Genomic DNA, 14,971 nt, shown 5'->3' with positions numbered 1-14,971 from the left:
ATCAAACAATGGTAACACTACAGCAATCCGAGCTTTTTACTCAAGCCTCGAGAACCAGGACATGTTACGAGAGTTGCACCTTAATGACAATGAGATTGGATTCTTCGGTGGGTTTAAAATAGGCAATCTGCTGAAAACCCTGGATCTTTCTAACAACCCGTTGTACGCCGTAAGCCTTCACGACACGCCCCGGTTCCTGAATCTTTCGCACACGCAACTTGACAGCGACGCGATCGCATTTGACGGATACGAGATCGTACCAGGAGGACGCTACAAAATCATAGACCTACGCAACGCTGCAATTACGAAGTTGCCAACTGATTTTGTGCAGCGGCTTGTCATTTGGAGCACCATAGCGAACCTCACTGTCCATTTAGGCAATAGCAACCTGAACTGCACATGCGAGATGATCAAGTCTAGGAGGATGATACTCGCCTTAGAGGAAAGCGACATCAACCCTGGCTGGTTTGATGGGCTTGAGTGTGGTCAACCATCAGCGTACACGGGAAGGATGGTCACATCTCTTACCGAGGCCAATCTCGGTAAGTATATTGTAACGAACAAGCTTTTCGAAGAAATCGTTTTCATGGTTTCTGGGGCATCAGAACTTCGGCGAATACTCAGTATTCCAAAATACCAATTTGAGGTTGGGCTGCCAGAAGTTTTAATTTGATGGCAAATGTTCACTAATTAGAATAGGAATTAATACATAGCTGTAGATCATTTGGTTGTCTAATTAAGACCGCACATGAACAGGTAGACCTCAAATTACGTCCAAAATCATTGGGAGGGCCTAGGATTTTGGTCTATCCAAGTTGGGTTGATAAGAAAACAACGTTGTCTTGTTACATCTAAGACAACCAAGGACCGCTAGCTCGGCATAAATTCTAAAACATGTCTGCATCCTTATTATTTATACGTTATTTCATGCTTATATTTTACAGAACAATCATGTAACTGATGAATACGGCAAGGTTTATGGTTGAAATGACTTCCTGATTATTTTTCTAAAGCTGTCTTGGGGCTATGATCGTGATGATAGTAGAGTAAAATATAAGACAACGTGACCTTACAAACGGTCTTCTTACTGACTGACTAGTGATCCTTATATGAGTTTTTTCAAGGTATAAACTTGAACGATTGATGTGTTCTGAGTCCATATCTCAAACAATTCTCAAGAGACTGAAAAATGTGTCATACATCATTTTAAAGGTAATATTGTGCATGATCAGCCCATTTCAATAACTCAATATCGATATTGTGCTTCAAGTACCTGCTTTGCTATGGTAGATCACATGAAACTACAGTCATCCCCCACACTAAATTTGTAGTGCTTGTATTTTTCTCTCACAGCAAACGGAACAATTCAATAGACAATCATGGGTCGTGCTTGATACAGCGTGAAATATATACATACACATAACCTGTATATGATGTGATTTAGAGTGACAAATAAATGATCTGTGTGTACACGAGGAGTGTGTTATTTCGTTATATCTGGCATTCTAAAACTAAGACCCCTATGGCGATTTCGTGTGACTTAATCCGGCCCACCTGGCTCAGCATATCGACCAGGGGAGGTGATTCGATGACGTCATGTCACGTGAGTCAAGTCTTCCGACTTGACATGTCAGAGAGGATGGACGACTATTGTGGAAGCAACTCAGGGAACGTGGCCTAAATTATAAACCGTCACGCTCCTAAACAAATTGTCTATCTAAATTTTCCATGTTTTGAGAAAAACGAAAAAAGCAATCCCATATACTAATAAGTCGATATTTATTCATGAATATATTTGGAAACATAGTTTTTATATGAATACAATGAAAATGCAAATAAAAACAGCATGAACTTTTATTACATAACAGCCCCTAGTGACTTTTAGGCCATTTTTTATATGACTCCAGCAATAGTACAGCCTAAGATAGGTAAAATGATTGTTTGACAGAGTGACTCAATACATTTGTGACACAGTGAATAAACTGCAAAAACGCTAAATTTGCAAAAAACGCTAAATTTGCATTTACATTATGTAATCCCACGTGACACTCCTACTGTACCCTCGAGTTCCACTAAGACGAACTCGGCCACAGAGAGTAAAACATAACAGGCTCAACTGAACCATCCTAAAACCATTTGATAGTTGTGTGTGCGGTGGAGTCTTTATAGTCGAATGATTAATAACACAACCTTTACTTTTGAAAATATCTTTAATCGGAAAACAATCTAAGCTTGGCACAAATGATGATATATTGATCCGTTTTAGTGTTTGGTGCAGTTGGTGCGTATCACAGTCTTTGACAATGCAAATAACACGAAGGTCAACATTTACTAGTAATACAAATAAGGCTTCATATACTAGTAAGCAGTTGGTCTTGATACAAGGAAGGAGATTTATTACAGCGCAACACAGTTATATCAAGCCCGACTAAGACAGTGGCCTGTTTACAGAGGGTTGGAGCACAAAAATGGTTGACCTTCCACAGCAAAAGACAGCAATCTGAGAACAAAGCACTTCAGCAGTGTATGTTTACCATTCGAAATACACTGTACGAAAAGCGATCCGTGTGGTAACATACACAATCATTCTTTGCGGAGGAATTTATCCAACACATGGTCTCTTACAAAATCTCATATTGAGATAATTATGATCCATGGTTGTCGTATAAGGTGTTCTGCGACCCTTAAAAGATCAAAACTGGGTCAAATCAAACACCGGCGAAAATGTTTAAAACCGGATTCAAAGTGTTCTCTCCGTACCCGAAAGATGCGGCTTATGCCTTCAGTTAAACAGGCGAGGAAGTTGGCATTTGAAACGCGTTAAAATAGTGCCAGTTAGTCTATGACGGATTGCCAACGGGTAACAGGCAATGGGAAATCCACTCCTACGTAGTTTTGGCAGGTGCAAATTTTGCGGCCGTAACACATGACGTCTCTGTAAACAAACGGCGTAAAAAATCACGTTACGCTATTCAACTTAATATCAATACCGATACATGGACACAATACAAGAGCAAATATCTGGTTTTCCGAAAGCTGCTATTATCCTTTCACGACTTCCCGACGATTGTTGAAAGAAAGCTCAGCAAGAGCTGAAAAAGGATACTGGGATTTCTGGCAACCTATAAGAGGTTAAACCCAAAGACGGACTTGTACAAGTTAGGTTATCAAACCAGCCAGGGTCTTTTCCAGTCTGCTTGAGGGCAGCAATCATACGCCATGCCTCCCTGAGGTTACATCCACATGTCAAGGTGTTTTCCTGTATCTGGACAGTCAAGTTAGACATGGTGTTCCAAACGATCATATTTTGAAGAAAGGTTCCCCCCAAAGTTGTCAGGCCTGCATTGTTCAGATCGATGATTTTCTGACGTCTTTTTGGACGAGGATTAAAGTTGTCAAGGGTGATCCGATCACCGTCTAATTCAGTGTAGGTCAGGTTTAAGATCCAAGGGGTGTTCTGAAGACTAATTGCGTACAGTGGGTTGTTTGAAAGGTCTAGGGTTCGGAGACGATTGCCGATGGGAAAGCCGCCGAAGAAACCAATCTTGTTGTGGCTAAGATTGATATACTCCATTTTCACCGTGTTCTCAAAAGCTGAAAAGAATTGACCAATGGCTGTCGTATTAATTCGGGACTCATTACTGAACGTAATGCTATTCCAGCTTAGGTCGACTGTCTTGATATTGGCCTTGAAAAGGTCCGGTATAAATGTCAAAGAGTTCCGCGTGAGGTTTAATACCTGTAAACTCGCCAGCGCGGAAAACATGTCAGAATAGGCGAAACCCGTTATGCTGCAGTTTGCAAGCGTTATTTCTTTGATGTTATTCCGATTTCCGAAGCTTTCGTTTATATATCCTAAATATCCATTGATTACGTAAATGTTTCCAGGGGCATGCGCCTTCACCAGAGACGATAAAGATGTGTCATTTTTGTACCCCGCAGTGATGTTCAAGAAATCGAAGTCCAGACAGAGCAACATTGGCGGGCTGAATGTGCAGGATTCTCCAATTCCAAAACAGGCAAATGCACCCACAACGGTCAAAAGTAAGATTGAAGCCATCATTGTATTATAAATGTTACAGTCTATCAGAAAAAGTACAACTTACAGCAAGTAATGTCTTCGCTTATCCTATAGCCGTCAGTCGCCAAATGAACAAACACTCTAAGGAGCATTAGCAAGTATCACTCAATTTGTCAAGCTATCCAGAAACTGCAGACACTTGACCAACCGAACATGACAGACAATTGAGATCTAGTTGACAAGTGTTACATTTTCATGTCGCCTTTCGTTTCAGCGTCTCCGGTGAACCAACAGTCATAGGGCAACGCTCGGACACGGCTGCTTAGCTACATGCAGCCTCAACCAAACACTACAAAGACCGACTCACTGGCATAACATAATTATTGATTAACGTAACCAATACATACAAAATCATATATATCTTACACAATATTTAATAGCTTCTTCGATTTTTATCAATCATTTCATCGGTGTTTCTTAGACAGAGCTGTGCTTATGAATTATTAGGTTCAATCATTAAGACAGAGTGCAATGGTGGGGTCAAATCACAATTGCTCTCTTCATTCCCTCAAAGTAAAATGCTTTCGACGGACCACCTTCACACACTCAGTCATTTTAGACGGATGGAACTTTCAGAGAATGCAAACTATATACCCTTCACGTCAGGATTGGAAGAGGGTTTCACTGCGATTTTAGAAATTACGCTAGCCACGCGTATTCTAATCTTTCGCCAGGGGTGCTACGTAGTTAGACAAACAAATCAGCTTGTTTTGAAAATATTTATAAATGTTTATAAGGGGGTGATCGAAAGGGGATATTTTATTCTTCGGTCAATAACTGAAGTAATATTTTCGGATACATTATTTCACCTACCTTAAGATATAGCGATCGCCGTGTCAAACTAGCTGTTTAAAAAACCTCGCATCTCTGAGACTATTTGACCTACTAGTCAATCAGCTAACATTGAACCAACTAGGACAAGGCATACCTGAACAGATACGTTTTCCAGGGGGCGTTTTCAACCTTTACACTCTCGACTTTTTATAAACGAACAAAAGGTGACCTACCTGTTGAAGGGTACGGGTGGACGAAAGTGAAGTTATACGCGCAGTACGTGCCTTTGTCCTGCTTGATCATCGCCAAGAGTTCATCAGCCGAATATTGGGCGGTGAAGGTCGGTGGGGAGGCACTCGTATATCCTGGTTGTTCCCCCACCGTGCTGTCTCCACTTTCAGTCATCATGACTACCTGGAATTATGCAAATGCACATTGTTTAATTCGGTTGTTTTCTGGTATTCGAGTTTTGAATTTCGAAGTCAAAGTTCGAATTTGTCAAGTTTTGAAATATAAAGTCAAGTTTTGATATATAAGATCAATTCTTGCCTGAAGTATGCTGTATATGTCGCGGACACACGTAGTTATCTCTTAAAAGCGTTTACCTTTTATTGTGTCTTGTAAAGGAAGAAATATCAAATCCGGAAAACGGGCCATGCAAATGGTTCTTTGCAACAACCTGTCGACAAAGATGGGTCAAATTTCACAGATATTCAAGGCAATGATATCGGAGTATAGTTAGACAAACAGAACTCAATCGATAGGTACCTTCATCTTATGTTTCCTTTAAGCTTGCTCTAACAAGACTGCAAATAATGGAGTGTATGATTACGCTTACTGCACTAATTAAGATATTTTGTTTCAATTGAAACGGGGAGGTCAAAGACTGACTATTCCGAATAATTTCGCCAAAAGATATCATCATGGCACAAACACCTCAAGATGGAGTATCTTTTGTCAAGTATAGAAACGAGCGATTGGGTCAATAAAGAACATATATTGCAGTGACTTCTGATTTTCAGTGATTTCTGTGTGTGGTGATTTACGTGGCATAATACGCATTGTAAGTCAATGTTGTTGGTTTTCCTGAGACGGAACACTTTGAATACACATAGATATGAATTGATGTTCCCAACATTGATAAATGTGTATGAGCATTTCGTATGCATGTTGACACCATCTCAAAATACGGATCGAAATCAACATATCGACTTAGGTTCGGCACCAAATACACTGAAGTTATAGACCTAAATCGTCTCAATGTAAGCCAACCATTCCTTTATGTACACTAAGAGACTGTTGGGAATATCAGTAAGCATCTGTTTGCTACCCTGAACACACTGAACGCATTTCTACGTTGACGCCATCTTCATGAATGGAGCAAAATTACCAGTCTCACAACGACAAAACGACATTGGTATCAGACAAAACGCCCGGATTACACTAACTTTCTAGAGTCATTAATTTGGCTTATAGAATCAGAGTCAGCATGGCCACTTGACAACTGTTCGTAAGATGGTCTATTATTGATGCGGATAGAAATTAGTGGTAGCGTTAAGTGAGCATACAATATTGTCGTTTAGGCTTAATGTAACTTCTGATCGTGTACGCCTACCGAGAATAGAGAGGTATGAAATAATTCCAATTGACGCAAACGATATATTTGTTTAGCTGCCACCAAAATGGCAATAACGGCGCTCAGACGGTATCATCTTTCGGAATTATGCGAATTCTTGCCAATGATTGACTCCAGTATGTGACCAGAATGTCCAATGGTCCAATTGATGGGAAGCTCTATAAGCTGTCGGGGGTCAATTCGGGGCACGAAAATATCGTCAGACTTAGTGTTATTGATAGTTTTAGTACTAAAGGAGCTTGATACACGTGGCACTGTGCGCTATCTTTATTGGGGACGAGTATGCTGGAAGGCCATGACAAAAATCTCACGCCGCTAACTAAATAATTTAGAGATCTAGACACGGATCAAGATGTTCCTCGAAATAATGTTTTTACCCAACATCAACGGCAACCAAACCAATCTGTCATCTCCCTAATTGATACATTATATGTGCTTTCTTATGTTGTCGAGCGAGTTTTTTGGTGCATTTGTAGAAACAACAGAGGTTGATATACTGAGCCCTGTCTGATGCTAATGAAAATGTATCGCTAACTAATCATGTATCACAAACTAAGAAGAAAACATATGATCGTACCGGTGGACAATTTCGTCAAAGAAGCTATTGCCGAAAATACTAAGGCTGTTAATTGATGAAGAACATTCAGCTGCCGAAAAGACAATTAAACAAGTGTATTTTCTTAAATCACAAATTGACAAGTGCATTTTCTTACATCAGTGTGCGATGTTTGTGTATTTGGAAAAGCAACCGAATCAGGAAGTAGCGTTGTTTACAGATTCAATTGGGTCATTCGCTTGTCGAAGCTAATGAAAATGTATCACATACTAATAAAAAATGTATTGAAGGTGACGCATTTGTGGAACGAGCTGTTGTATTGCGGAATAAAAAAATTACTGGTATAGCCTACATGTATCTAAGACAAGAAAAACTCCGTTCAAATATATCAGTTATCTTCTATCCCTAGCATTAGGCAGAAACAAAATTGCTATCAGGATGACTTGATTTCAGAACAGGTGGACAGTCCTCAGTACATTAACTTGCTAACATGACTTACACAGTATCAGAATAACTGCTCAGATGGCTATTTCTACACGGCGAAGACAAGAACTAACATGCATTTTATATCTGATATAGTGGTACCCCAGAATCAAATTTTAGTCTTAAACACGGCGGTATCTGCTTTGGGATGGCTAACGACATGTGATAATACAAGAAATATTGGAGATTCAATAAACTGATTTTAGTAGAATCATGTTTGAATTATAAGTCAATGCCATATATCAGCCAGAATGTCAATATAAATTGATTCAATGAAAAAAGTTTCGATCGCTCACAGAAAGAAGCCATTAACATGATTTTAAGAGGATTGCTCCGTGATGTTTTCCAGAGTGTGTACGTGACGGGTTTCTGACCTCTGGGGATAAGATATCAACCATGAAGTTGACTCCGTCGTTATAGCATAATCATTATCTTCCATTTATTTTTGATGCTATTGGGTTATGCAATAATATACATAAAATAATTAGATACTCATTCCGAGTTTATTATTACGTTTGGTCATGCTCTGCCATGTGCCAGCCATACCTGGGTTGCATCTTATAGACTAATAATCATTTCTACCAGACATTGACAATATGATTGTGTTGTGTGGTTTAGAGTTTTCTAGACGATAGAAGTTTCGCTTGCGAACACAGTTACAAGCCACAAACGCAGTTAAAAGATATTTTACAAGGCTTCGCGTGCGCATCAAGTGGTACTTATGCGTTGGTTAGAGTCCTCAGTGTCATGATTTGTTGTCGGAAACAAGAAGAGCAGACAATATCGCCAATATTCTAGTTTTATGGAAGGACCAGGCAATCATTAATTCGGGGCATGATTGGCCGCTACGGGTCAGAGCTTTAACGTCATGAGAACTTGGTGTCGCTGATTGTACTGACAATTCCAACTGAACATGTTGAATCAAATGACACGTGTAAAAATGAAAATCTAGTAGTGCGGCTGGGCATGAATATTCAGAAAAGGACTCATGATCCGATCCAAGGAACTAGATTATACATAGCACCAACACCGCTCTGTTTATTGAGATTGTGGATTAGGCTATTAGGATGATATATTACCAGATCAATACAAATCGTGACCGAATGAGGCACCTTGCATGCCGCTAGCGTACGTCACAGAAGGCCTCGATGAGAAGGCATAAATCACCCAAACGCAAGTTTAAAGGGAACTAGGACATACAGGAGAGAGAGGATCGATTTGATAGTTAAATGTGAGCAATAAACACTCTACTGTAACTTTGTCGTATTTGATGCAGTGAAATACACATATTTCTCGTACAAGCGTGAAACTGTACTGCTGCAAGATAGGAGAAACCCCTTTCGGCAACTTGCATAACTTCATCTGATACGGTCTGCAGACACCCTTTTAGTAATTTTAGCCTGGCTCGATCATAAGTATGACTGTATAACATTTCTCTGGTAACACACCAGGGGATGAAACGAAACCGAGGAACGTGAAGCAACCGACACTAACCACCTGTTGCGATCACGGGCCATACCTGACAAACCTTACATCTCTCAACGATTTCATTTCAAACCGTCCTGGTAATATCGCATAATAAATTGTTACTATTATCAATGACATCTGCCAATTAAGTTCAACCCAACTGAATTAAACCAGTTTGATTTACAAAATTGCCTAGAGGTACAAACAGGGGTTTCAGACATAAAATAAAATCAGATGCTCCAGTTAATGTGTGATCTAAAATAACGGAGGAGAATATTTATCAAGTGGAGCAAATTTCTGCAGTGTAGGCATCGCACGTCGCTGCGATATCACTTGTTATACGATTTACGCCAGCAGCTCAGTTCTTCTAGGGTCAAGTAAAACAAGAAAAACATTTTTCTCATCCGAAACCTTTCATTAAACATGTCAAATCAGGGCGGGGGCGATGCCTTGAGTTTCTTGCTTCTTATTGTAGGTAGACGTTAGAATCGACACAGTTCAAAACGGAAATACGTCCGTACAACGAACTAAAGAAATGATGTCTCCTGCAGCACACACAAGGATGAGGGACCACCCCCCCCAAAAAAAAAAGATTTAATCAGAAGTTATACTCAAACAACGGAACTACTGTCAGAACGGGCAGCAAATCTGTGGCATGTTGTAAACGTGTCAGAGAGGTGATAATTTATGGAAATGCAAAATACGTACCCCTCGACAATATAGTCCCGTTTCAAAATACTACGTTAATCCACGCGTTACCCGTTATGACTGGCTATGAAATATGATGTTTAGGTCGTTGGTAATGAACATAGCACCTGCAGAAGTCGCCAGACTCCTATGAAAACTGAATGATACTTCACCGGGCGAATACTGATCAATCAATGAACGACTAAGCAAGGCTTAATATTCCAGTGACGCACCGCACCTATAGCATGCTGGGCATCCATGATATAGCTATCCGTAAAATTCCTCGATTCAAAAATCCGCTTAGAAATTTTGCGTTTAATTCGATCAAAAGGAATAAAAGTCAATAAAACACCTGACCGCCTAAGAAGTGTGTTGAATCTCACGAACTCTTCACGAACGCCGTTGCCACATGTGCCAAACAAACCAATCACTGCATCGTATTTTCCTGTAACCAGATGCTACAGCGTGGTTGCCCCTCACTGCGGCGGCTGGAAAGTTATTGGAAATTTACTCTCAATGAGGCTTCCCGTTGCAAATTTCATATTTAGCTGTATACCGAACCGATGAGGTTCTGAAGCGGAGTTATGATACAACTTGCCTTTTTTCTACACGTGTAAACATGTCGATCAGTTTTTAGGTAAGATTTCCGTCAAACGCTACTGCAGATCGAGTTTATCCGTTAAAATTATACATTTACGGAAGGCTTTGTATTGCTCATATTCGACCGGGTGTTCAAAGTAACCCTAGTCTTCAAATTTGACGGTACAGTTATCACTCCACACGTCCATTATAATTATTGTAATTATATTTCATTCTGTCAGAAAGTGGTGGGAGCCCTGATGTCGAGAAGTGTACACTATGAGGTTGTGTTTTTTGATTGGTCAAGTGATAGCAACACCTCTAGTGCATTTTCTTGCCTCGTGATATTTTTGCGGCACGCGTCAACAAACTGCAGTAAGCACTGACAAAAAAAACTTCAAGTCCTTTAATCTCGAATTTATTGCGCATGTTCATGTCAGTGTAAAAGGATGTAAAGCAACTTCTGGATGAATGGGATAAAAATTGATCAATCCACTCAGACCAGTCAGCTGTTCTGCAATATTTCCTTTCTATTTGCTGTCAATTCCGCAAAAGCGGCTGCAGAATAGATGTGATAGAAATTAGTCTGCTGGATCGCTTTGAGGACTATTATGTGTAACGGAATGTAAGCAACGTCATATTTTATTGGTAAAATGCAAACTTCGCTGTGGTAGTCTGTATTCCAAGCAGGAGATAATTCTGCCGAGGACAACATTAAATAAGCCGGGCGGAGATCCATCTTCTTATGGCTCCAAGCTTCGAGCAAGCATGTCAAGTAGTGCATACCTTGCCCAAATATTACTCATAGAGTGACCTTGTTGTGAAGATAGTTCTTGATTTCCCATGGCCAAGCCCATTCGAGTGCTTTGTCAACGTCTAATTACACGCAGAGAGGTCCGATTACTTTGATGGAAAATGCAATGATATAGTCAAAGGAATGGCAAGAGTCGTTGTCTTCTGTGTGATTAATTTGGCATGATGGAATTATACACAAGAGACAATCAGCGGTGGACTCGGGGGAGTTATGTTTTATGTAGAGTGGTGGTCCCTCCTTAGCATTCGAGGTAAAATCTTAACGGTGACTGAGGATCATGCATTGTATTTCTCAGTCGGTCAATCAAATCGAAGATGAAAAATTGAAATGCTGACGACCTAACAGCAAAAACGTGATAGGATTTTTTTGCGTTGGACAAGACACGTTCGCCTTTCGCAAGTGATGGACTTCGACTGCCTTAAACAACTGCCATGACCGGTGCATTACAGTCACATAAAAAAGGAGAGTCCTAGTAAAATCTATTGTCTGACATGTCTGTAACATGCAACAGCAGGCACAAGACACTATCGAAGTTTTTTTTAGATACGTCCATTGACACATCACAATACACTTATCTAACATCACCCTTGTACTGCGGCTTCTTGCAATAAATGACATAAAATCCAGCCGTGTATATAAATATTTTACTCGCCTATTCGTGTAACAATAACCAATTAGCAGAGAAGACTTAAAATACTTCGGTTATGTATATATCAGATGACGGCAACGCGAAGTTGTGATAGGAATTGCTTGATAATTAAAGGATCAGATACGAAATGAGATTCAAACTGTAATGCACACGTTGCATTGCAGCCGTGTTTAAACCACTCATCCAGGAGCTAGACAACTGCAACTCGTCGCCTGAGGAGGTGGGGGAAGCAATGCTGCATTTTCCTTTTTTAATTCCTATTGCTCAGTATTAGAGAAAACCTCCCACGGTTTAAAAGACCAGCTTAAGGATTGCTCACTGTTTCGCCCCAGTCTGTACAGTATTGATAACGATCCACATCCAGCCTCGCTCCGTAACTTCCCAACTCTGTGAAACAAAATCAAGTGTTAAAACCATTACATCCCCAATTCAATCACAAGATGCTCCGAATGAGAGAAGACAGGTTCAGTCATCTATAAAGGAATGCCTTAAACCTTCAGGTTAAAGTGATGTCTCTAATTGAGTTCTATCATGTCTAATTGCGGATGGGAAAGGTGTCTCGATCATTTCTGATAAAAGGCTGTTGTTCAAATATCGACTTTTCTATTGACACTGCCAAAGGATTGAATTAAAGACTAGGGAGCACTAATTAAATTGAATAATTACCGATTTGCCAGCTGAACTGGCGGAATAAAGAGCCAGGAACGCAACCGTGGATCCCCAACGATATGTTTGTTTTTTGCTTTGGTTCAATTTTCAGTTGGTAGGAAAACGAATTATTCGTTTTTTCAGCACAATTCATGGCGAGGCAAACCATTTGCGCATCCCGAGTGCATTCGAGATCGGATATTCGGTCAACCCCTACACCACAACGCTAAATACTTCATTGCCATGATCGTCGTATCAGAGGTAGGAGTTTTGAGTTATTCCTTCTAGGAACAAAAACAAAACGAACTACTTCTGGGTTGAATAAATTAAGAGCAATCTGATGATGTAAACTACTACTTTAGACTGGAGGTGACTGAGAACCTGAATCCGACAGCTTGGTAATTATCCGCACTCGCTCAATGGTCCTTTAAACGAAAATACAAAACATGTTTTGCTTTTGATTGAGTTATCCCCGGGCTTCCCGGTACATCCCGTTGGTTTCCAGTCAGGAAAGCATCGGGTACATGTCATGAATGTTTCGGGGACTGGACGCGTAGGAAGCCAGTGAATCATCGCCCGTCGAATATGCATAATACACTTGATGAAGCATGAGCAATGACAACCAGTGAAGACGTTGTGACGCCTGAAGAATACTTTTAATTGGTGTATCGTGTTTCAGCTCAGGCAACACATTACGTGAATCGCGTCGAACACGCCGACGCACAGTCTGTACTGTAAACCACACGAGACTGGTGCTGTTGTATTGGCCCGCTGGACCGTCTTTTGAATACTGATCCTTTAGAGTTAATACGTCCCTTCATGGTAACCGGAAAAACGCCGACCGACCGACCGACCGACCGACTGACCTGCCAACCTACCGTCATAGTGCAGTATCCCTTTCGCTTCTCTATAGCACATGTATCTGTGTAGTGCCCAGCGCAATGGACGTGATGGAGTCCGACGTGTCTGACAGCAGCATCTCCAGTCAATTATACCGGGAAAACGAGCCCACGCGGTAAGGAACTGATAACGATACTCTAAAGATATGCTTTGTCTACATGGTCGGTGGATATAAAAACATGATTTGGGCCTAATCTATGCACTGTACAGGGCCGTATTTAACTTTTTTGTCCAGGGGGGGCAGTGGGATAGATCGCCGAAGGCGATCTGCATGCGCCACAGGCGCATCCGAACGGGGGGGGTCTGGGGGCCCTCCCCCAGAAAAATTTGAAAATAAAAGGTCTGAAATGGCATTTTCCTGGCATTTGGAAGTGTGAATCAATAGTATTTTTACTCTAAAAAAGGACCACTTTTATGAAGTATTTTACGAAAATACCACATTTGGACAGAAAATGTTAATTTTCATAGTTTTTCATAGCCAGTCTTTACCTAATGTTGCATCATTGTGTATAACCATAGAAGACTAGGGTCAGGGCACTCGACTGGTCAGATTATAAGGGTTGCACCTGAGTTGATAACATCTGCTATCCATATGCTGCTATCATGCTGGTAAAGCTATGGCTAAGATTAGTTTGTCTTTTTATTACTGTCTGAAAATTTTTTTTTCAACATTTATTGCACAGGGGGGGCAGCTGCCCCCCCTGCCCCCCCTCTAAATACGGCCCTGCTGTAGTTTTTCTACTCGAGTGTCTCGACCGATGCAATGCATGAACTGCAACGCGCAACATGCATTTGTTGTCATTTGACCAGCGCACGTGCGCTTGTTTACAATTTCATTTCACGTGACCTGCTATCGTGGATTGGATATATCACATTGACTTATGAGACCTGTGACTCAACTACGAAACTCCTTGGGTTGGTAGGTCGGAAGGTCGGTCGGTCAGTCGGTCGGTCGGTCGGTCGGTCGGTCGGCGTTTTTCCGGTTACCTCCCTTCATTGCGGGCACGTTATTTCAGAGTCGGATCATAGAAAAGACAGATTTCTCAATTATGTATTTGAGATCTGTTCTCTGGCTACAGTATACATGTAGTTGGTACACGAGACACACAAGCACCACATTCTCAACATCTTACCTCGTTATAGAAGTTCTCGGAAAACACAAAAATCGCAATTAGAATAAGCTTACAAATGTTTACACTAGTGTATCCCGATCGTCAGAAAAATCGTTATCTTTTATCGATACGACGAAATTGATATTCCAATAGATGAATTACGATTCACAATTATACCACACATCAGCTTTAAAAACACTGGCATTGGTATTTTTTCTTATAGTAAATCAAACTATCCACAAGTATCTCATGAAGTATTCCTTAAGTTCCTTATGGTTCATAAAAAAACATGGATTCAGCAGACAATGACAGAGTCAACTCTGTCGATCCTGATCTGTTTGACGTCGATCGCGAAAGCACATGTGCGTCCGCACTGTTGAACAGTCGATGCGCTTCTGCCGACAAGTTGTTATTGGCGATAGCTTATACTTCGTACAAGTTACAGTTTATGTCCTATTTGCAATAGGCCTATGGATGGGCACAGTGATTAGGGGAATATCGCCGTTTATCACGTCTATCATAAATAGCTGTGATAGGCATTGCGACAGCGTGATTTTTCTTCTCGCGATCAACAAGTATCACTGA

General features: G+C 40.8%; 1 protein-coding gene across 1 annotated transcript in view; it reads right to left on the bottom strand.

The window, feature by feature from the left end:
- LOC135500074 (corticotropin-releasing factor receptor 2-like) overlaps window positions 1-14,752 on the bottom strand; it is an 84,936-nt gene extending 70,184 nt beyond the window's left edge. The window contains exons 1-2 of the mRNA XM_064791228.1: window positions 14,408-14,752; window positions 5,089-5,269 (exon numbers count right to left, since the gene is read on the bottom strand). Coding sequence (XP_064647298.1) covers window positions 5,089-5,263 — 175 coding nt within the window. The 5' untranslated portion in view covers window positions 5,264-5,269; window positions 14,408-14,752. The remainder of the gene's footprint in view (window positions 1-5,088; window positions 5,270-14,407) is intronic.
- Window positions 14,753-14,971: the final 219 nt, after the last annotated feature.

Source organism: Lineus longissimus, chromosome 16 (genome assembly GCF_910592395.1).
Source record: "Lineus longissimus chromosome 16, tnLinLong1.2, whole genome shotgun sequence".
NCBI lineage: Eukaryota > Metazoa > Nemertea > Pilidiophora > Heteronemertea > Lineidae > Lineus > Lineus longissimus.
The sequence above is the reverse complement of the archived record's forward strand: the minus strand, read 5'-3'. Positions and strand labels throughout refer to the sequence as shown.